Source organism: Somniosus microcephalus, chromosome 2 (assembly GCF_052327205.1).
Source record: "Somniosus microcephalus isolate GS21.2 chromosome 2, FLI_Smic_1.0, whole genome shotgun sequence".
NCBI classification, from domain to species: Eukaryota; Metazoa; Chordata; class Chondrichthyes; order Squaliformes; family Somniosidae; genus Somniosus; species Somniosus microcephalus.
In genome coordinates, this window is record NC_140988.1 from 28,201,420 (window position 1) to 28,224,188 (window position 22,769).

Sequence of the window (22,769 nt, forward strand, 5' to 3'; positions counted from 1 at the left end):
CGGAGAGTCTCGCACCTCCGTGGCAGAGATGACAGATGGCTACTGCATTCTCCGATGCAACAACCATCTAATTTCTGCTAAAGAAAGAGGTTTGATGAGTCTTGAATACAAGGACTCATCAAACAACAAAGAATGTCAGTGTTTGACAGCTTCACAGAGCTGTCAAACGATTTGGCAGATGAAACGTCATACGCTGATGTTCTCTGTAACCAGCTTTCCCTTAATTGGCCTGCTAAGCCCGCTGGGTGAGCTTAACAAGGTCAATCAAGGGAAAATAGCGTTGGTTGGCCACAAATCTATAAAGGCGGGACATCGAATCGACAAGCAGCAGTCCTGCCTCCAACGCGCCCCCATTGACAAAATCGCCCCCATGGTGTGGGTGTAAATGGGGTAGGATTGGAAGAATGAGATCCGTCTTATCATCTGGATCACGGTCTCGCTCTCATTCCCCTCCCCCCCCGCTTTAGGCCTAAATCACAATCTGCCCCCATCCCTACTGTGTTCTCCGTGCTCTTTACCCTGCCCCCTGATCCCCTCCGATCCTCTCTCTCTCTGCCCCCCTCCGATCCTCTCTCCTCCCTCCGATTCTCTCTCTGCCCCGCTATGATCCTCCCTCTCCGCCCCCCTCTGATCCTCCTTCTCTCCTCCCTCCGATCCTAGCTCTCCTCCTTCCGATCCGATCCTCTCTCTCTCCGGCCCTCTGATCCGATCCTCTCTCTCTCCCCGATCCGATCCTCTCTCTCTCCCACCCTCCGATCCTCTCTCTCTCCCCGATCCGATCCTCTCTCTCTCCCCCCTCCGATCCTCTCTCTCTCCCCCCTCCGATCCTCTCTCTCCCCCCTCCGATCCTCTCTCTCCCCCCCTCCGATCCTCTCTCTCCCCCCCCTCCGATCCTCTCTCTATCCCCCCTCCGATCCTCTCTCTATCCCCCCTCCGATCCTCTCTCTATCCCCCCTCCGATCCTTTCTCTCTCCCCCCTCCGATCCTCTCTCCCCCGCCCGATCCTCTCTCCCCCGCCTCCGATCCTCTCTCTCTCCCCCCTCCGATCCTCTCTCTCTCCCCCCTCCGATCCTCTCTCTCTCCCCCCTCCGATCCTCTCTCTCTCCCCCCTCCGATCCTCTCTCTCTCCCCCCGCCTCCGATCCTCTCTCTCCCCCCTCCGATCCTCTCTCTCTCCCCTCCGATCCCCCCTCTTTCCCCTCCGATCCCCCCTCTTTCCCCTCCGATCCACTCTCTCTCTCTCCTCCTATCCTCTCTCACCCCTCCGATCCTCTCTCCCCTCCAATCCACTCTCTCTCTCTCCTCCTATCCTCTCTCACCCTTCCGATCCCCTCTCTCTCTTCCCCCTCCGATCCTCTCTCTCTCTCCTCCCCCTCCGATCCTCTCTCTCTCTCCTCCCCCTCCGATCCTCTCTCTCTCTCCTCCCTCTGATCCTCTCTCTCTCTCTCTCTCTCCTCCCTCCGATCCTCTCTCTCCCCCTCCTCCCTCCGATCCTCTCTCTCTCCCCCCTCTGATCCTCTCTCTCTCCCCCCTCCGATCCTCTCTCCCCCGCCTCCGATCCTCTCTCTCTCCCCCCCGATCCTCTCTCTCCCCCGTCCGATCCCCCCTCTCATCCCCTCTGATCCCCTCCGATCCACTCTCTCTCTCTCCTCCGATCCTCTCTCTCCCCTCTGATCCCCTCTCTCTCTTCCCCCTCCGGTCCTCTCTCTCTCTCCTCCCTCCGATCCTCTCTCTCTCTCCCCCCCTCCAATCCTCTCTCTCTCCTCCCTCCGATCCTCTCTCTCTCCCCCCCTCCGATCCTCTCTCTCTCTCCTCCCTCCGATTCTCTCTCCTCCCTCCGATCCTCTCTCTCTCCTCCCTCCCTCTCTCTCCTCCCTCCGATCCTCTCTCTCCTCCCTCCGATCCTCTCTCTCCTCCCTCCGATCCTCTCTCTCTCCCCCCTCCGATCCTCTCTCCTCCCTCCGATCCTCTCTCTCTCCCCCCTCCGATCCTCTCTCTCCCCCCCGATCCTCTCTCTCCCCCCCCGATCCTCTCTCTCCCCCCCGATCCTCTCTCTCCCCTCCGATCCTCTCTCTCCCCCCCTCTGATCCCCTCTTTTCCCCCCCTCCGATCACCTCTCCTCCCTCCGATCCTCTCTCCTCCCTCCGATCTCTCTCCTCCCCTCCAATCTCTCTCCTCCCCTCCAATCTCTCTCCTCCCCTCCAATCCTCTGTCTCTCCCCCCGATCCTCTCTCTCCCCCCCCCGATCCCCTCTCTTATCCCCCTCCGATCCCCTCTCTCCTCCCTCCGATCCTCTCTCTCCTCCCCTCCAATCCTCTCTCTCCTCCCCTCCAATCCTCTGTCTCTCCCCCCCCCCGCTCCTCTTTCTCCCCCCCCTCTTGTTGTGTATGTAACCTGTTCCACCTTAAGAGAGCTTAAGCCTGTTCCACCTTAAGAGATGTACTACTTTCTCAGGCTGCTGTAGATGTAATACCGGGGGTGAACACACCGGTATATAAGCACTGTGCAGTAATCTTGTATTCAGTATAGTCCCTACCTCCAACCAGTAAAGACCTGTTTTATTGTTACTCATTAGTCTGTGTCTTAATTAACTAAATAATTCACAGACTTAACACCTCTGATCCCCTCTCTCTCCTCCCTCCGATTCTCTCTCTTTCCTCCCTCAGCATGGATCCAGTGACCTTCTCCCACGGTGCTGAAGAATGCATGGCCTACCGTGGGCCACAACCGTGTGCTACTGCGCATGCGCGGCCTTGGTAACAGCGCACATGCGCAGAAGGCTGTGCAGAATGTTTGTGCAGATAATCACTCCAATTTATATAGCACCTATCATGACCTCAGGATGTCCCAAAGCACTTTACACCCAATTAATTACCTTTGAAGCATAGTCACTGTTGGAAACATGTCAGCCAATTTGCACGCAGCAAGGTCTCACGAACAGCAATGTGATAATGAGCAGATAATCTGTTTTTAATGACCTTGGTTGAGGGATAAATATTGGCCAGGACACCAGGGAGAACGCCCTTGCTCTTTGTAATAGTGCCATGGGATCTTTTACATCCACCTGAGAGGGTTTAACGTCGACATAGTGATGGTTCATTGGGGGAACAAATGTGCCAAACTTGAGTGGTAAGATCCTGCAATCAAATGCAGTTTCACCACATTGCACCTTCCCAATTTTGGCCGCACTGTCTTGGGGAAACATTGATCGCAGGCCAGGCACTTTCACGTTGGGAGGAAGAGTTAGGAGATAAATCACCCGCAGCGCTCTCCTGCACAAACAACTGCAGCTTAATTACTGCCAGTAGTAATATCTTAGGCACAGGCAACATTTGTTTCAAGGCATCTCTGAGCCAGGGAAAGGTGTGGAGGTACGATAGCAAAATACTGCAGATGCTGGAAATCCAAAATAACAACAGAAAATGCTGGAAAAAAACTCAGCAGGCCAGGCAACATCCGTGGAGAGAAAATAGAGTCGACGTTTCGGGTCAAAACCCTTTTTCAAAACTGGAAAGGAAATGAAATAGATCGAAAGGCAGGGCTGGGAGAGGACAAAAGAAGTGAAGAGACATTAAGAGGTATTCAAAACGAGACGAGATGGTGATAGGACTAGTGGAGACAAAAGACGGCTCAAGATTAGGTGTGAAATGTGCTGGCAGAATGGGAGACAGCTGCCATGTGGGAGAGAGAAAAAAAAGGGGGTTGGGGGGGGGTGGCGGAAAGGGCCAAAACAAAGATGTGGATAAAATATAAGCAAAAATGTAACGGGGGCCGAGGTTATGATCTGAAATTGTTGAAATCGATGTTGAGTCCGGAAGGCTGTAAAGTGCCTAATCGGAAGATGAGGTGCTGTTCCTCGAGTTTACGTTGAGCTTCCGTGGAACAATGCAAAAGCCCGGGTACAGTGAGGTCTGAGTGGGAATGGGTCGGTGAATTAAAGTGACAGGTGACCGGAAGCTCAGGGTCCCCCTTACGGACTGAATGGAGGTGTTCCGCAAAGTGGTCACCCAATCTGCGTTTGGTCCCCCCAATGTAGCGGAGACCACATCGTGAGCAGTGAATACAGTATACTAGATTGCAAGAAGTACAAGTAAATCGCTGTTTCACCTGTGTTGTGTATGTAACCGTTTACCTTTAAGGGAACTATAGAATGTAACCGTTCGCCTTTAAGAGTACTACTTTAGGGTGGCACTATCTATTGGCTCATGTATACTGTAATACCGATAGTGACCACACCAGTATATAAGGGTTGTGATACGTTAACTAGGGCAGAATCGCCCGAGCCTCTGAATAGTAAAGACGTGTTTTATTTTGTTAACAGTGGAGTCTGTGATTATTTATAATACAACCCACAGACTTAACATTGGCGACGAGTCAGGATTCGAACCCTGCGGCAGTTGTTCCACGGCGGCTTCGTCCGAAGACAGGACGTTGAAGAGAGGTTTCAATCCTCACCAGTCTGGAACCGACAGGCTGGAAGCGACAGGCATTAGGACCCCGAAGCCTCCATAACCTCGTGGGTAAGCCGCAGCGTTGGCTGCAAAGACAGGGCGATCGCAATCCCTGATAAGAGCCGCGGTGAAACGCGCGAGCGGGTAAGCCAGAGCCCGGGAGGGAGCGAGCAAGAGCCGCGCGAGCGGGTGAGCCAGAGGCCGGGGGCCGCTTTCAAGTGCGAGGCGCAGCCGGGCCATCGATCGCATCCGCTGATAAGGCCCGCACTCGGCCTGAAAGTCAGCGTCGGGGAACGGGTGATAACCGCCATTGAAGTGGGCGGAGAGCGCCGAGAAGCGCAGGAAAACCGCCATCGAAGTGGGCGGGGAGAGCGAGAAGCGCGGGAAAGCCGCCATTTTTCGCGGGGAAACCGCTGAAGAAGAAGGAAGAAGCGGGAAACCGCCATCTTGGAAATTATTAAGAATTTCAGGAAAGTAATAAGATTTTTCAGAAAGGCTGGTGTGTTCTCAAGAAGAGAGGGAAAATAAGTATAAGTACAGCAATACTTGTGCTGTTCTCAAGAAGAGAGAAGAAAATTAATTAGAATTTTCAGAAACAAGAAATAAGTAAAGCAATACTTGTGGTGTTCTCAAGAAGAGAGAAGAAAATTAATTAGAATTTTCAGAAACAAGAAATAAGTAAAGCAATACTTGTGGTGTTCTCAAGAAGAGAAGAAAATTAATTAGAATTTTCAGAAACAAGAAATAAGTAAAGCAATACTTGTGGTGTTCTCAAGAAGAGAGAAGAAAATTAATTAGAATTTTCAGAAACAAGAAATAAGTAAAGCAATACTTGTGGTGTTCTCAAGAAGAGAAGAAAATTAATAATAAGTAAAGAAATACTTGTGCTGTTCTCGGAAAGAGAAGAAGATGCCTAAGCGAGGAAATATTAATGATTTTAATGCTGAAATAGAAGACAGGGCCACGTATGGGGAACGCATAGGAATATATTGCGTAGCCATATACGCCAAGGCAATAACTTTGTTAAATTCGATGGGAGCAAAAACATACGGGCTCTTGAAACATCTAATAGCACCAGTTAAACCAGTGGACCAGACCTTCGAAGAGATCGTAGCAGTGCTGAAGGATCAAATTACTGCAAGCATTTCCAAATGCTACCGTTGTGGAAAGACAACGCACGACCAGAATCAGTGCTGGTTTAAGAATCAAGAGTGCAGGAAATGTGGCAAACTGGGTCACATCGCGAAGGTATGCAGGTCCAGAAAGAAGACCAACAAACAAAGGAAGCCACCACCACAAGAAAAGTACAACAAGGTGCATCAGGTGGCTGAAAAGAGTTCAGACGAACAAAATTCAGACTCAGACCCAAACAGCCAGGAGTTGGATAGTCTGAGAATCCACAATGTGGGTAAAGTAACTGATCTACAGACGATCTGGGTCACACTAAAAATAGCTGGAGTCCAAGTACGAATGGAGCTGGACACGGGATCAGCTGTATCAGTCATCAACCAAAAGGACTACCACCGACTATTCTCTCACATACCCTTAAGAAATACCAAGTTCGTATTACAGACATACACGGGGCATCGCGTATACCCCATGGGGAAAATAAGAGTCAAGGTGAGAGATAGGGGTAAAGTACACCCAAGAATGAATTTGTACGTACTACCTGAGGGAGGACCACCACTTCTAGGACGGGAGTGGATCAAGAAAATAGACATGGAATGGCACTACCGACAAGCAATGACGAGTGAGGACTCGGTGCAGACAAGCAGCTCAGACTCTGAGCCGGAAGACGATAAGTCCAGCTTATGTATGAAAAACAAGGTTAACATTAACTCACAGACTAAGGTTGGAAAATCGATGGCGTGCATAAAGACAGAGAATTCTGAGTCTGTTCAAGCTACAGACATATGCATTACGGAGGAACACCGGGCTCGAACTCAACGCTATTTCAAAGTACAACAACAATTAGAACAATTAAGTTACCGCCTCGTACAAGAGATGAAAACAATGAAAAAGTTCTATGACACCGAATGGGAGAGTCTGGAAAGACAACAGAACCTACTGGCTCAAGCAGAGAGCGACCATAGAGCCATCGTGACCAATTACCGATCACATCTCCCTGATGATGTTCAGGGGTTAGAATATTTGCATGATCTAGAGATACAGCAGAAGGGCAAATCACGCTGCACTGAGGATTTTGTTCTGCAATTAGAGACGGAGCTAGTGCAGGCAAAGTTAAGAGAAGTTGAATCACAAGGTGCTCTTAAGGAGATGCAGAAACAAATCTTGGACATGGAAAAGAGAAACGCTTCTTTACCTGATGAGAATAATGTGGCCATGTTGCAAGAGGAGCTTATAGGGGCGAAACTGAAAGAAGCTAAGCAAAGGATGTTGGAACTTGAAACGCAGAACCAAATCAGCGGTAATCAGCTATGTCAAGCAGAGAAGGAGTGCAAGGGTCTACATGAGAAGGTGCAATATCTCTCAGCCCAAAATAAGGGACTACTCACTCAGTTAAATGAAAGTAAACGGGAAATGGCTGAGATGGACTGCAAGAATAAAGAAGAGTTGATGGCAGTGAGACTTCGAGAGGCAGATAGCATAGCAGCCTTGGCTGAACTCCAACAGGAAATTGCGAAAGAAACAAATGAAGAGGAATCTTCAGGAAGCCAGGATTTTATTCCAGTTCTTCTCTACGACTCCTTACAAGCAGAGTGCGAGAAGTTGAAAAAACATAATGAACAGGCCCAGACTACAATTCTGGAGGGGGTTAACTCAGCAACCTCCGAAAAGCTAGTTTCGTTGGAAGTATATGAGCAACTAAAGGTTGAACATGAGCAAGAAGTCCAAAGGCTGCAGGAAATTCTTGAGGAGCTCAGGGCCAAGACAGACTCATCGGTAGAAGTTCCATACATAGATGAGGATGTAGAGGTGAAAGACATGGCAGAACTCATAAAAATATGGAAGGAAGCCCAAGACAAATATGAGGCGGCAATTACCGAGGTTGACCGACTTGAAGAACAGTTTCAACTGGGAATGGGCCCTGAACATGAGCTAGAGAGCATCGAGGCGCAACTTCTCCAAGCACTGGAAGCCAAAGTACAAGAGGAAGAGAAGATGAAAGCATTGGAGAAAATGATGGATGAAATGGAGGAGTACGCTGAATTACGTCCAGGGGAACAGGAGAATGGGGAAACAGCTACTTCAGTAGAAGGATTAAATAGCCTGATAACGAAATCCCTGAAGGAAGGGAAAGGATTGAACGCACAAATGAGGCCAGGAGGGAAGGAAGGGCAGACATCCGAGGAAGAGCAGGATGAATATGATTGCTTGAAGAAGGGTTTTGACCTGTTGAGTGACACCGAATGTTATGAGGATGTGGTCTGCCCAAATTGTGATGGGAACTCCCAAAGTGCTGAAATCCTGAGGAAGCACTTAAGGTCTAAGGAACATAGAGAGTTGGTGGCGCTACAGATGGCAGCCGGGAAAAGAGCTCGGAGAGTTTCAAAAAGGCAGAAAAGAAAAAGAAGAAGCAGAAAATAATAACTGTTTAAAATATTATTACTTCTACTACCTCAGTCCGAACACTACGAAAGGTGCTAAATTTGTAAAAAAAATCCAGGGACATTATCAAGACAGCCAGTGGGTTGTATAAGTCCGCACTGCTGGTTCAACAGGACGAAAGTACAAGCTGTTAAAAAAAAAGGCTATGGAGGATGCTGTCTGGAACGAATTAATACCAGAGACTGAATTTATGAACTGTTCCCACAGAGACTGAACCTGTAAACTGATTCCACTGAGAGTATGTTTGTAAACTGTTATATGACGTTGACTCCATTGAGAGTATATCTGTAAATTGTTATATGACGTTGACTCCATCGAGAGTATATCTGCAAACTGTTTATATAAAGTTGAAGATTGTATGTTTAACGGGATTCTGTAAGTAATAAGCTAGGAAGGGAGGAGTGTTGTGTATGTAACCGTTTACCTTTAAGGGAACTATAGAATGTAACCGTTCGCCTTTAAGAGTACTACTTTAGGGTGGCACTATCTATTGGCTCATGTATACTGTAATACCGATAGTGACCACACCAGTATATAAGGGTTGTGATACGTTAACTAGGGCAGAATCGCCCGAGCCTCTGAATAGTAAAGACGTGTTTTATTTTGTTAACAGTGGAGTCTGTGATTATTTATAATACAACCCACAGACTTAACAACCTGGAAGGGGTGTTTGGGGCCCTGGACAGTGGGAAGGGGGGGAGGTATAAGGGCATGTGTTGCATCTCCTGCGTTTGCACGGGAAGGTGCCGGGCGAAGGGGAAGGGGTGCTGGGCGTGACAGAGGAGTGGACTAGGGTGTCTCGGAGGGAGCGGTCCCTACGGAATGCTGAAAGGGGAGGGAAGGGGAAGATGCGTTTGGTGGTGGGATCACTTTGGAGGTGGTGGAAATGGCGGAGGATGATCTGTTGAATGTGGAGGCTGGTGGGGTGAAACGTGAGGACAAGGGGAACCCTATCGTGGTTCCGGGAGGGAGGGGCAGGGGTGAGGGCAGAAGTGCGGGAGATAGAACGGACACGGTCGAGGGCTGTGTCAACCACAGTAGAGGGGAATCCTCGGTTGCGGAAAAAGGAAGACATGTCGGAAGCACTGGTGTGGAAGGTGGCATCGTCGGAGCAGATGCGGCGGAGACGGAGAAACTGGGAGAATGGAATAGAGTCCTTACAGGAGGCGGGGTGGGAGGAAGTGTAGTCCAGGTAGCTGTGGGAGTCAGTGGGCTTGTAGTGAATGTTGGTCAATAACCTATCCCCAGAGATGGAGACGGAGAAGTCGAGGAAGGGAAGGGAAGAGTCGGAGATGGACCATGTGAAGGTGAGGGAAGAGTGGAAATTGGAGGCAAAGTGAATGAAATTGTCTAGTCCAGGGCGAGAGCAGGAAACGGCACCGATACAGTCATCAATGTACCGGAAGAAGAGGTGAGGGAGGGGACCCGAGTAGGACTGGAACAAAGAGTGTTCAACATATCCCACAAAAAGGCAGGCATAGCTAGGACCCATGCGGGTACCCATAGCAACACCTTTGATTTGGAGGAAATGAGTGGAGTCAAAGGAGAAGTTGTTCAATGTGAGAACAAGTTCAGCCAGGCGGAGGAGGGTGGTGGTGGATGGGGACTGGTTGAGCCCCTGTTCAAGGAAGAAGCGGAGCGCCTTCAGTCCATCCTGGTGGGGGATGGAGATGTAGAGGGATTGTACGTCCATGGTGAAAAGGAGGCGGTTGGGGCCAGGAAACTGGAAACTGTTAAAGTGGCGGAGGGCGTCCGAAGAGTCGCGGATGTAGGTGGGAAGAGACTGGACAAGGGGAGAAAAGATAGAGTCGAGATAGGAAGAGATAAGTTCGGTGGGGCAAGAACAGGCTGAAACGATGGGTCTACCAGGGCAGTCCTGTTTGTGGATCTTGGGAAGGAGGTAGAAGCGGGATGTGTGGGGTTGGGGAAGTATGAGGTTGGTGGCCGCGGGGGGAAGATTGCCAGAGGAGAGGAGGTCAGTGACAGTCTTGGAAAAGGTGTGGAGCTGATAGGGAAGGAGAAAGAAAAGTAAAAGTAGGACTTAGAGTACTGCATTAAGTGTACACTTCAAAAAATTCCATAACTCAATACTTTTTTACAAAAAAAACACTCCACACATGTGTGTCTGTTGAGAACTGGAGCATCAGAGAAAGAAAAATTCATCGTACCACAGAAAGATCTCTCTCTCTTTCTCACATGTATATAAAATCTCTCACAGCAGAAGAAAGCATCACATCTCCATGAAACAACCACTTGAAAGTTTAGTTTACACCATTATTACTAATGATACCATATAGCACTATCCTACATGGCATTTAAACATGCTGCATTTGCAGTGGATACAGGACTGTTCCTCATTTCCTCCTTCCTCTAAATTTCTTATCGGAAGCTTATTTCGCCTGGACATGAAAGGAAATTTGAGTGCAATCTATACATTATGGTTTCTCATTACAATGAAATGAAAATTCCTGTAATGTTATTTATTCATAGCAGTTAGTGCAGCCACCACAAAAACAGTTACTAAAAGGTACATACTATGATCATTTTTATCGAGTCTTAATGTAGAAGTGGAAGTGCTCTCTGAAATATAGATAAACTTGTGGTGAAGCTCGTTACTTCCACCTCTGACAGCTCAAGCTAATGGAATGAAAGGCTCCATCAGCTGCAGGGGGCCCAGTGAAACAAGTAGACTGCCTCAATCCAGTTCCCAGTGGGTGTTGATCCATAACTCAAGACTGCCCAGAAGTGAGGTAGCCCTTCTCGCTTTGAGGAAGGCTGGTGTGGAAAATAGGAAAATCCAACCGGGATGGGGGCAGAAACTGAAGCCACATTGTTAGGGCAAAGTAGAGGGTGTTTTGTTCTGATCTTGTTGTGTGACACTTGACCCGAGAATGCTAGTGCTGATACTGGGGGGCGAAATTGGGTGCTTTTGCGCCTCCCGTTAACGGCGCACCCCAGGGGGCGTTAACGGGGTGCAAATGGCTTTGCGACCGGGTGCGGCGCTGACATCAAATCCCAGCATATTCGGTGGGAGTTTTGTGGCAACGCTACAGCGTTGCGCCCTGATCTCCTTCGCCAGGAGATCGTGACGTCATCGCCACGCGCATCGCCCTGGACCCATAAGAACATAATTCATAGGAGCAGGAGTAGGTCATTTGGCCCCTCGAGCCTGCTCCGCCATTCAATAAGATCATGGCTGATCTGATCTTGGCCTCAACTCCACTTCCCTGCCCGCTCCCCATAACCCTCGACTCCCTTACCATTCAAAAATCTGTCTATCTCCACTTTAAATATATTCAATGACCCAGCCTCCACAGCTCTCTGGGGAAGAGAATTCCAAAGATTCACAACCCTCAGAGGAAATTCCTCCTCATTTCCGTTTTAAATGGGTGCCCCCTTATTCTTAAATTATGCCCCCTAGTTCTAGATTCCCCCATGAAGGGAAAAATCCTCTCTGCATCTACCCTGTCAAGCCACTTCAGAATCTTATGGCCTAGAAATTGGGTCGGGGCGCCAAAGTGGCGCAAAAGTCGGCGGAGCGCAGGATTTAGCGCAGCGATCGGAGTAATACCGATCGCCAGAAATTCAGTTTCACTGCCCCTCGAGGGAGACGGGGCGAGGCTCGAGGCGCTCCGCGTCCCTCTTAGGGCGCTGAAACTGAATATCGCAGCGCAACGTGCCGCAGCGCCACACTCTGCGGCACGGCACGCTGCGGTACTGCAGGCCTTCCTCCCACTGTTAAGGGGGAGGTGCCTGCAACAGCGCGATCCCCGCTCGCAAGTGCCGGCAAATGAGCCCGGCACCAAGGAGAAGTGCCGGGCTCTCGGGAAACAGCTGGCAATGCCGCGGGGGGGGGGTTAGGAGGCCGGGGACGGAGGTGCTGGCAGGCGGCCGCCGAAAAAGTGGCCGCCCCGCACCTCCACCTTAACTTGCGCCGCTGCCGGCACAGTAAGGCCCCGTGAACCGGGCGCGGGTAGCAAGCGGCGCAACTGCGGCGTTCGCTACCAAATATCGCGAATGGGGCACGAATGGGGCACTGCGCACGCCGATGACATCATCGGTGGCGGTGCAGCGCAAATGCCTAACGCCACCATTAGCGCCCCTACTGAATATCGCCGGAGACGCAGCCAGTGGCGCTACAGCCACTGACTGCCTCTTTAGGCGCTAACAGGTGGCGCTACTCACCCAATTTCTCCCCCATATGTTTCAATAAGATCCCCTCTCATTCTTCTAAACTCCAATGAGTATAGGCCCAACCTGCTCAACCTTTCTTCATAAGACAACCCCTTCATCTCCGGAATCAACCTCGTGAACCTTCTCTGAACTGCCTCCAATGCAAGTATATCCTTCCTTAAATAAGGAGACCAAAACTGTACACAGTACTCCAGGTGTGGTCTCACCAACGCCCTGTACAGTTGTAACAGGACTTCCCTACTTTTATACTCCATTCCCTTTGCAATAAAGGCCAACATGCCATTTGCCTTCCTAATTACTTGCTGTACCTGCATACTAACTTTTTGTGATTCATGTACAAGGACCCCCAGATCCCTCTGTACCTCAGCATTTTGTAATCTCTCCCCTTTTAAATAATAATTTGCTTTTTATTTTTCCTACCAAAGTGGATAACCTCGCATTTTCCCACATTATACTCCATCTGCCAGATTTTTGCCCACTCACTTAGCCTATCTATATCCTTTTGGAGATTCTTTGCGTCCTCCACACAATTTGCTTTCCCACCTATCTTTGTATCATCAGCAAATTTGGCTCCATTACACTCGGACCCTTCATCCAAGTCATTAATATCGATTGTAAATAGTTGAGGCCCCAGCACTGATCCCTGTGGCACCCCACTAGTTACAGTTTGCCAACCTGAAAATGACCCATTTATCCCGACTCTCTGTTTTCTGTTAGTTAGCCAATCCTCTATCCATGCTAATATATTACCCCCAACCCAGTGAGCTCTTATCTTGTGCAATAACCTTTTATGTGGCACCTTATCGAATGCCTTCTGGAAATCCAAATACACTACATCTACTGGTTCCCCTTTATCCACCCTGCTCGTTACATCCTCAAAGAGCTCCAGCAAATTTGTCAAACATGATTTCCCTTTCATAAAACCATGCTGACTCTGCTTGACTATATTATGATTTTCTAAATGTCCTGCTACCACTTCCTTAATAATGGACTCCAGCATTTTCCCAATGACAGATGTTAGGCTAACTGGTCTATAGTTGCCTACTTTCTGCCTCCCTCCTTTCTTAAATAGTGGCGTTACATTTGCGGTTTTCCAGTCCGCTGGGACCTCTCTAGAATCCAGGGAATTTTGGTAGATTACAACCAATGCATCCACTATCTCTGCAGCCACCTCTTTTAAGACCCTAGGATGCAGGCCATCTGGTGCAGGGGACTTGTCCACCTTTAGTCCCAAAATTGACTTCTGCCCCCTGCAGCAGTGCCGGTCGTAAACATTGACAGCTGCAGGAGGCATGCATCAGGCAGCCGGCCGCTTTTGGGTCGATGATTAAAGGCGAGGTGGCCGAGGTAAGTGGAAAAAAAAACTTATCTTTCCTGTTGTAGTTTTTTTTTTAAGCGGGTTCCTGCCTGCGATCGATCAGCCCGGCACTCTGCTCGAGTGCCGGGCTGATCGCGCGGGATCGCGGCTGCCTCGCTTGTCCAGGTAGGTACTTTTTCTATTGCAGAGCCTGCAGCGATGGCCCTTCCCTTTAAGGGAGGGAAGGAGCCTTCCAACGCGGCAGCGCTGCATGGCCCAGTGTGCAACGCTGCTGAAGTCTCCAACCCGCCTGCCGCCCGATTGCGCTCCAAGAAGGAAGTGGAACGCTTGATTTAATGCTCCACTTCCTTCCTGGAGCGCAAACCCGAATTTTTTTTAAGTTTAGAAACATTAACACCTAGCGCTAATTTTCTCAACTTTTAAAAGTTAATGCCCCAAACGAGGCTATAATGAATTTCTCCCCCTGGATGTCACAAAGTTAAAAAAAATATTCCATTCCAAGTGGAAACATCTTGAGAATTACTCCAGAACATTTAAAAGATGACAGAATTACAATAGGGTTTTGTCACACACTGACGATCTCCGGTTAAACAACTGAGGGATCACTTACAACACAGGATGAAAGGTGCAAACAATAAAGTGAAGCCCTGAATTGAGATGATTGAATGAGCCATGCTGACCTCTGTTGTCCTAATTAGCCTTACCCCATTATCTCCCAGGATATCAAGTTTCTTCATTAGGTCAGGAATGACCACATCCTGAAAGAAAGAATTCATGTCATTAACAAAGAATTAAATCTAGGCAATGACCAAAAGATCAAATGAAAAGATCAGTGAATTAAAACCGAAAAAAATGTAATTAACTCCACTTGATGGTGATGCTGAATGTTCAATGTTAATTGCTTTCCTTGGATATATATTTTATTCCCTCAGTCTTTCTAGCTGCAGGTTTCACTGAAAGGATGCTTTTTATTGGTAACATCACATAGTAAGTCATACACATTTAGAAGAAATGAACATTGGTCACCTCATATTGGTTTCATTCCTTGCACAGCTAAATCCGGCGGGAATTGAGATGTTTCACAGAAACCTTTAGGGAGAAAAATTCAGTATCGCCCCGTTTGGGGCACCATTATCGGCCGTGCGCAAAGTTTAGCGCCTGGTGCTAATTATCGCCTCCGACAGCAAACTTGGCTTTTATCGCCCCTGGAGGTGATTGGAGCGCTAAATCAGGTGCTTCACACCTGTCTTAAGGCGCAAAGGCTGAGGAGCGAGGCGCTACCTCAGAGCGCTGGCGAAGCAAGGAAGGGCAAATCAAAATGAACCTGCAAAGTGCTGCTCAGTACTCAAAACTCCTTCACACAGCGTTGAATCTCTCCAGAAGTCTCTCTCTCTCTCTTTCAGAATGCGTGGTGCAAAAATGTCACCGACAAAAAAAGGCAGGAAGCGGTCACCTTTAAATAGCGCTCCCCCAGTCCCTTTCTGACAGCATAACTCTCCCCTCAACCTATCGTTGCTAGCGGCAGGCGGTAAGGCATGGGGTGCCACTCAATATCCGGTCCGGGGCGTTGCGCACTCGACTGACGTCACGATCTGCCGGCGCAGGAGATCGTGGCGGTAGTGTTTAGTGCCGCCACAAAATGCCTAGTTAATTTCGCGAGCGGCGCAAACATCGCCGCGCCCGGGCGCTAGTTGCTTTGCGCCCCATTAGCGCCCTCTTAAGGCGCTAACGGGAGGCGCAAACCAACTGAATTTTCCCCCCTTAGTCTCCAGAGAGAAGTCTGATTAGGGTGTGGGGCCATGTTTCAAAAGGACTCATGCCAGATTTCAGCTGGTGTGAATTCTACTGAAACATTTTAAGGGCATAAAGGGCAAATTTCCCAGGACAGCCCAGAAACTCCCTCAACAAGCCCCAGTAAACCTTGGAGGGGGTGTACCTACACCATATGGACTGCAGCGGTTCAAGAAGGCGGCTCACCACCATCTTCTCAAGGGCAATTAGGGATGGGCACTAAATGCAGGCCTGGCCAGCGACGCCCACATCCCATCAATGAATAAAAAAAAGATCTCTACCCATGGTCCCCCTTTCTGGAAAATAGCAGAACAGAAAACATGGGACAGAATCAACAACTTGTATTTATACAGCGCCTTTAACTTAGTAAAACGTCCCAAGGCGCTTCACAAGAGCGTTATCAAACAAGGCTTGACACCGAGCCACATATGGTAGAACCAGAATCTTCTCCAAATTCCAGCAGCAAGTGGCCAATCCACCCGCTATCTGCCCTTGATCAGGGCTGGATAAACAGAAAAGACTGGAATTTATATAGCACCTTTCACATCCTCATGACAGCCCAAAGCACTCAGCAGCCAATGAAGTACTTTTGAAGTGTAGTCACTGTTGTATTCATAGAATCTTACACCACAGAAGGAGGCCATTCGGCACTTACAAAATCCCAACTGTCCAGCCTCTGGCCCTCCATTCGCCATAACATTTCTGCAGCTACTGATCTGCTCAACCACACCCTCACCTTTGATGTCCTAGCCCCTATTAAAACCATTACGCTCACTCACCCTGGCTGTTCCCCCGGTATGGCCCTCATCTTCGCTCCCTTAAGTCCAAGGGACGCAGACTTGAACGGATATGGTGGACAACTGGTTTAGCCATTCACCGCCAGATCTGGCTGGACCACATAAAGCATTATCGGGTCCTGTTCTCGTCCGCCAAAATTGCTCACTATTCCAGAATCATTCTGGAACGTAAAGATAAACCCCAGCTTCTTTTCTCTACTGCAAACTGTCTTCTTAAACCCCTCTCCCCTGTCTCCTCCACTCTCACCTCCAACAAGTATGAGTTGCTCATGGACTTCTTTGACTCTAAGATTGAGACCATCCGATCAGCTGCCTCTGCCACTTCCCTTTCTTCCCCTAGCCCATCGGACCAAACTTCCTCTAAGGTTTGCATCTGTCGTAGCCCTGAACTTGCATCATTCTACAGTTTCTCTCCGGTCTCCCCTCATGATGTCTCCGCACTCATCTTGTCCATGAGACCCACTTCTTGCTCCCTCGACCCTATTCCCACTAAACTGCTGACCACCTAACTTCCTTTTCTGGCTCCCATGTTAGCTGATATTATTAACGGTTCTCTCTCTTCAGGTACTGTCCCCCTCTCCTTCAAATCTACCGTCATCACCTCCTCCTCAAAAAAAACAAACCTTGACCCCTCCGTCCTTGTAAACTACCGCCCCATTTCCAACCGCTCTTTCCTCTCCAAAGTCCTTAAATGTGTTGTTGCCTCCCAAATCCGTGCCCATCTTTTCCGGAACTCCATGTTTGAGTCCCTCCAATCAGGTTTCTGCCCCTGCCACAGTACCAAAATGGCCCTAATCAAAGTCACAAATGACATCCTATGGGACTGTGACAAAAGTAAACTATCCCTCCTCATCCTTCTCAACCTGTTTGCAGCCTTTGACACGTTTGACCACGCCATCCTCCTCCAACGCCTCTCCACCATCATACAGCTTGGTGGGACTGCGCTCGCCTAATCGTAGCCGGAAAATCACTTGCAATGGCTTTTCTTCTCACTCCCGCATCGTTACCTCTGGTGTCCCGCAAGGATCTATCCTTGGCCCCCCTCCTATTTCTCATCTACATGCTGCCTCTCGACGACATCATCCAAAAACACAGTGTCTGTTTCTACTTGTACGCTGACGACACCCAGCTCTACCACAACACCACTTCTCTCGACCCCTCCACGGTCTCTAAATTGTCAGACTGCTTGTCCAACATCCAGTACTGGATGAGCAGAAACTTTCTCCAATTAAATATTGGGAAGACCGAAGCCATTGTTCACAACCTTGGTGTCATATTTGACCCTGAAGTAAGCTTCCGACCACATAGCCATAACTAAAACTACCTATTTCCATCTCCATAACATCGCCCGTCTCCGTCTCTGCTCATCCGCTGCTGAAACCCTCATCCATGCCTTTGTTTCCTCTTAACTTGACTATTCCAAAGCACTCCTGGCTGGCCACCCACATTTGACCCTATGTAAGCTTGAGGTCATCCAAAACATGGCTGCCTGTGTCCTAACTTGCACCAAGTCCCGTTCACCCATCACCCCTGTGCTCGCTGACCTACATTGGCTACCAGTTAAGCAACGCCTTGATTTCAAAATTCTCATCCTTGTTTTCAAATCCCTTCATGGCCTTGCTCCTCCCTATCTCTGCAATGGATAACTAGCTGGCTGTAAGACAGAAAGCAGAGAGTAGGAGTAAAGGGTAGCTAGTGTGGCAGAAGGTGGGAAGTGGTGTTCCATAAGGATCAGTGCTGAGACCACTGTTGTTCACAATTTATATTAACGATTTAGACTTTGGAATCAAAAACACAATTTCTAAATTTGCAGAGGACACCAAATTGGGGGGGAATAGTCAAAACTGAGGAGGACTGCAACAAATTACAGAAGATATTAATAAACTTGCAGAATGGGCATATAATTCATAAATCAATTTCAACACAGATAAATGTGAGGTAGTGCATTTTGGTAGGAAGAATAGGGAGTTCACTTATCACTTGGAGGGTGCGAGTCTAGGTGGGGTAGAGGAGCAAAGGGTGAGTGCAAATACACAAAACACTAAAAGTAGCGACACAGGTTAACATGGCCATAAAAAAGGCAAACCAAGCACTAGGGTTTATTTCTAGAGGGATAGAATTAAAAAGTAGTGAAGTTATGCTAAACTTGTATCGAACCTTGGTTAGACCACACTTGGAGTACTACGTACAATTCTGGTTGGCATATTCTAAAAAGGATATAGAGGCACTGGAGAGGGTGCAGAGAAGATTTACAAGGATGATACCAGAAATGCGAGGGTATACATATCAGGAAAGGATGAACAGGCTGGGTCTCTTTTCACTTGAAAAGAGAAGGCTGAGGGGTGACCTAATAGAGGTCTTTAAAATTATGAAAGGTTTTGATAGAGTGGATAGAGAGAGAATGTTTCCACTTGTGGGGAAGAGCATAACTAGAGGCCATCAATATAAGATAGTCACCAAGAAATCAAATAGGGAATTTCAGAAGAAACTTCTTTACCCAGAGAGTGGTGAAAATGTGGAACTCGCTACCACAGGGAGTGGTTGAAGCAAATAGTATAGATGCATTTAAGGGGCAGTTAGATAAGCATATGAGGGAGAGGGGAATAGAGGGTTAATCCTGATAGAGTTAGATGAGGAAAGACGGGAGGAGGCTTGAGTGGAGCATAAAAGCCAGCATGGACTGGTTGGGCCGAATGGCCTGTTTCTGTGCTGTATATTCTGTGTACTCCTTTTTGGCCTCTTGAACATCCCTGATTTTAATCGCTCCACCATTGGTGGCCATGCCTTCTGTTGCCTAGGCCCTAAGCTCTGGAATTCCCTCCCGAAACCTCTCCAACTATCTACCTCTCTTTCGTTCTTTAAAACACTCCTTAAAACCTACCTCTTTGACCTAGCTTTTGATCATCTGCCCTAAGATCTCCTTATGTGGCTCGGTGTCAAATTTTGTTCAACGCTCCGGTGAAGCGTTTGGGGATGTTTTACTACGTTAAAGGTGCTATATAAATATAAGTTGTTGTTGTTGTCGTGCCTGTGTTGACTCTTTGAAAGAGCAGTCGTGCTTGGTCCCACATCCCCATTTTTTGTCCGTAACCCTTAAAGTTCCTGATCCTCAAGTACCTGTCCAACTCCCTTTTAAAATTATTGATGGTAGTGTGTTCCAGCTCCATCAACTCTTCAGTGAAAACATTTCTCCTCATATCCCCTCTAGATCTTTTGTCAATGGATTTGAATCTATGACCTCTAGTTATTGATCCACTCACCAGAGGGAATAATTTTTCCCTACTCTATCAAAACCTCTCATCATACTGAAAACCTCTATTAGGTTGTTGGAGTCACTAGAAATCAACAGGCTCTGAGACTTTTGTTGCAGCAAAGGCAAAACGCGTGTTACTTTATTCACTCTCCATGAGGACTGAGGGGCTCAGCCTCGTTGCAGGGCTATGACGTCATCACGCTACTGACGCATGACGTCATCACGCTACCGACGCTCTTAAAGGGACCCTGCCCTGATAACCCAACCAAGTACATACATATAACAACATTGGCTATGCATAGTGAATTGTGTTTAGGTACATATAACAACATTGGCTATACATTGTGAATTGTGTTATTGTCCCTATGTGGTTTCCGCCACAAGGTCATCTTTTAACCTTCTCTCTTCCAAGGAGATCAGTCCTAAATTTTCCAACCTCTCCTCATAACTGAAGTCTCTCATCCCTGGTAAACTTCCTCTGTACCCTTTCTAAGACCTTTACATCTTTCCTTAAATGTATGGTACCCAGAATTGTCCACAATACTCCAAGCTAAGGCCTAAGCAGTGATTTATAAAGTCCTAGCAGGATCTCTTTGCTTTTATATTCTATGCCTCTAGTTATAAACCCAAGTAACCCATATGCTTTTTGAACCACCTTATCAACTTGCCCTGCTCCCTTTAAGAATTTGTAAAATGGACACTAAATTGTGCCATTTATAGTATATTGGCCTAGAAATTCAGTGGGCCTTGCGCCCACTTAGCGCCTAAAGAGGTCTTTTGCGCCGGCGGGGTGGTAGCGCTGAAATTGACTGCAGCGGTATTTGCGGCGGTAGCCGTTAGCGCTGCGCCGGGACCGATGACGTCATCGGTGTGCGCGGTGGCCCGTAACGCCCCGAAACCGCGCCGATCCCCATATTTATTTGCGCCCGCCTCCTCCGAAGCGGGCGCAAACAGCGAACAGAAAACGGGGCCGTCCTGCTGCCATAGTGGGGCGTTTTAAAGCTGAAGGTGCGGCCGGACGCTTTTTCGGCGGCCGCCTGCCCGCACCTCCTTCCCCGGCCTCCTCCAACCCCCCCGCCGCGGCATTGCCGGCTGGTTTCCGTGGAGCCCGGCACTTCTCCGTTGTGCCGGGCTCTTTTGCCGGCACTCGCGATCGGGGCTCCGGCCGTTGCAGGCACCTCCCCCTTAAGAGAAGGGGGAGGCCTGCAGTACCGCAGCCTGCCGCACCGCATCGGGTGGCGCTGCGGCAACTAGCGCGCCGATATTCAGTTGCAGCGCCCCAAACAGAGGCGGGCACACCCTGGTATAGCGCCCACTTCCGAATTGGGGCGCAGAAGACGAATATACGGCATGCGCTAATGCCTCCCCGCCCAGCACTAACTTTTGGGCGCCAGCGAGCTGCCCGCGCCCAAGTGAATTTCTAGGCCATTGTCTTTCCACATTAGTTCGCCCAAAGTGCATCACTTCACACTTCTCCACATTGAACTCCATCTGCCAAGCTTCTGCCCCATTCACCATCCTGTCTATGTCACCCTGAAGCCTATAACTATCCTCATCATGATTATTACTTTGCTAAGTTTTGTATCATCTGCAAAATTCATAACGCTGCTCCCAACACCAGAGTCTAGGTCATTTATAAAAATTGAAGCGTCATGGACCCAAAACTGACACTTGGGGAACACCACTGCAAACCATCTCCCAGTCTGCAAAACATCCATCCACCATCACCCTTTGCTTCCTGTCACTGAGCCAATTTTGTATCCATAATATTCATGGGCTTCCATCTACTTAATAAGCCTCCTGTGTGGCATTTTGTCGAATGCCTTCCGAAAGTCCATATCTACATCTACTGCACTTCCTTGGTCAACCTTCTCTGTTACCTCATCAAATAATTCAATCAAGTTAGTCAGACACGATTTACCTTTAACAAATCCATGCTGGCTCTCCTTGATGAACCCATGCCTTTCCAACTGAAAGTTTATTTTGTCCCCGATAATGGTTTCCAATCATTTCCCCACCACCGATGTTCGGCTGACTGGCCTATGGTTTCCTGGTTTATCCCTCTCCCATTTCTTGAATACTGGTGTAACACTATATCACTATTCAAGAAATGGGAGAGGGACAACATTAGCAACCCTCCAGTCCTCTGGCTTTACTCCTGTATTCAATGAGGATTGAGAGATTGTGACCAATGCCTCTGCTATTTCTACCTTTGCTTCTTTCAGCAACCGAGGATGCATTCCATCTGGACCAGGTGACTTACCAACTTTCAGTAATGCTAATCTTTTTAGTACTTATTCTCTATCCATTACTATCAGGTCCCTAACTTCCCTCTCCCCTTTTAATGGAATCTTCACATCATCCGCTTCCTTTGTAAAGACACTTATTTACATAGCACTTATTTAATACTTTTACCATGTCCTTTGTCTCTACATGAAGATTTCCCTTTGGGTCCTTAATAGGCCCAACATTTTCCCTAGCTAACCGCTTACACTTTATATGTTTATAAAATGTTTTAGGGTTCAATTTAATGTTGCCTGCTAATCTTTTCTCGCAACCTCCCTTTGCCTCCTGCGTTAACTTTTTCAATTCCCTCCTGCACATTCCATATTCTTCCTCGTTAGGAAACGCGGCAGTCAATTTGCGTACAGCAAGATCTCACAAACAGCAATGTGATAATGAGAAGATAATCGGTTTTTAGGTTTTGTTTGAGGAAAAAATATTGGCCAGGACACCAGGGAGAACTCCACTGCTCTTTTTCGCAATAGTGCCGTGAGATCTTTTACGTCCACCGGAGAGGGCAGACGGGGCCTCGGTTTAATGTCTCATCTGAAAGATGGCACCGGACATTTCAAGGTCAAAGGTTTACGTATGTTTGCAGGACACAACTTATAACCAGTTCCACTTGCAGTCTCTTCTGGGAGTCACACATCTTAGTCGAGCAGCTTTCTGATAAACCACACTGCTCCAGAATGCCTGGGAAGCTTATACAATGTAAGGGTAGACTTTCAGTGTCACATCTGACAAGTGGTTCAAACGTTGAGCACATACATGTACATTCACCCACATGGGATAGACTCGTTTAATGCCTTGATGCCATACCCAGAGCAGATTCTGAAGAGTAAAAAGTTCACCTTGATGCCCTCTTGCTGACAATAAAGCTGAAGGGCACTTCCACTCTCCGAGAATGCCGTTATATGCAGGTTATAAGCCGGTGATCTTCGCTCCCGCTCCTGCAGGCAGGAAACACATCTGATCAGATTCAAGTTACGATAGTGAAGAAAAGAAAGCCCGTACACGACTTTGAGATCTTAGAAAGACATTTAAGCTTTGAAATGTATTAACTGCTGTGAACTCAACTTCACACCCAATGTTTTCTACTCCCTTTTTGTTCCG

The 22,769-nt window shown here is 48.2% G+C and overlaps 1 protein-coding gene across 5 annotated transcripts in view; it reads right to left on the reverse strand.

Moving 5' to 3' along the window:
- Window positions 1-22,769, reverse strand: part of LOC147122628 (janus kinase and microtubule-interacting protein 1-like) — a 546,134-nt gene that overhangs the window by 114,433 nt on the left and 408,932 nt on the right. For all 5 annotated transcript variants that reach the window (XM_086007999.1, XM_086008029.1, XM_086008019.1 and 2 more), the window contains 2 exons: window positions 22,508-22,606; window positions 14,237-14,290 (listed from right to left, as the gene is read on the reverse strand). In XM_086007999.1, coding sequence (XP_085864125.1) covers window positions 14,237-14,290; window positions 22,508-22,606 — 153 coding nt within the window. The remainder of the gene's footprint in view (window positions 1-14,236; window positions 14,291-22,507; window positions 22,607-22,769) is intronic.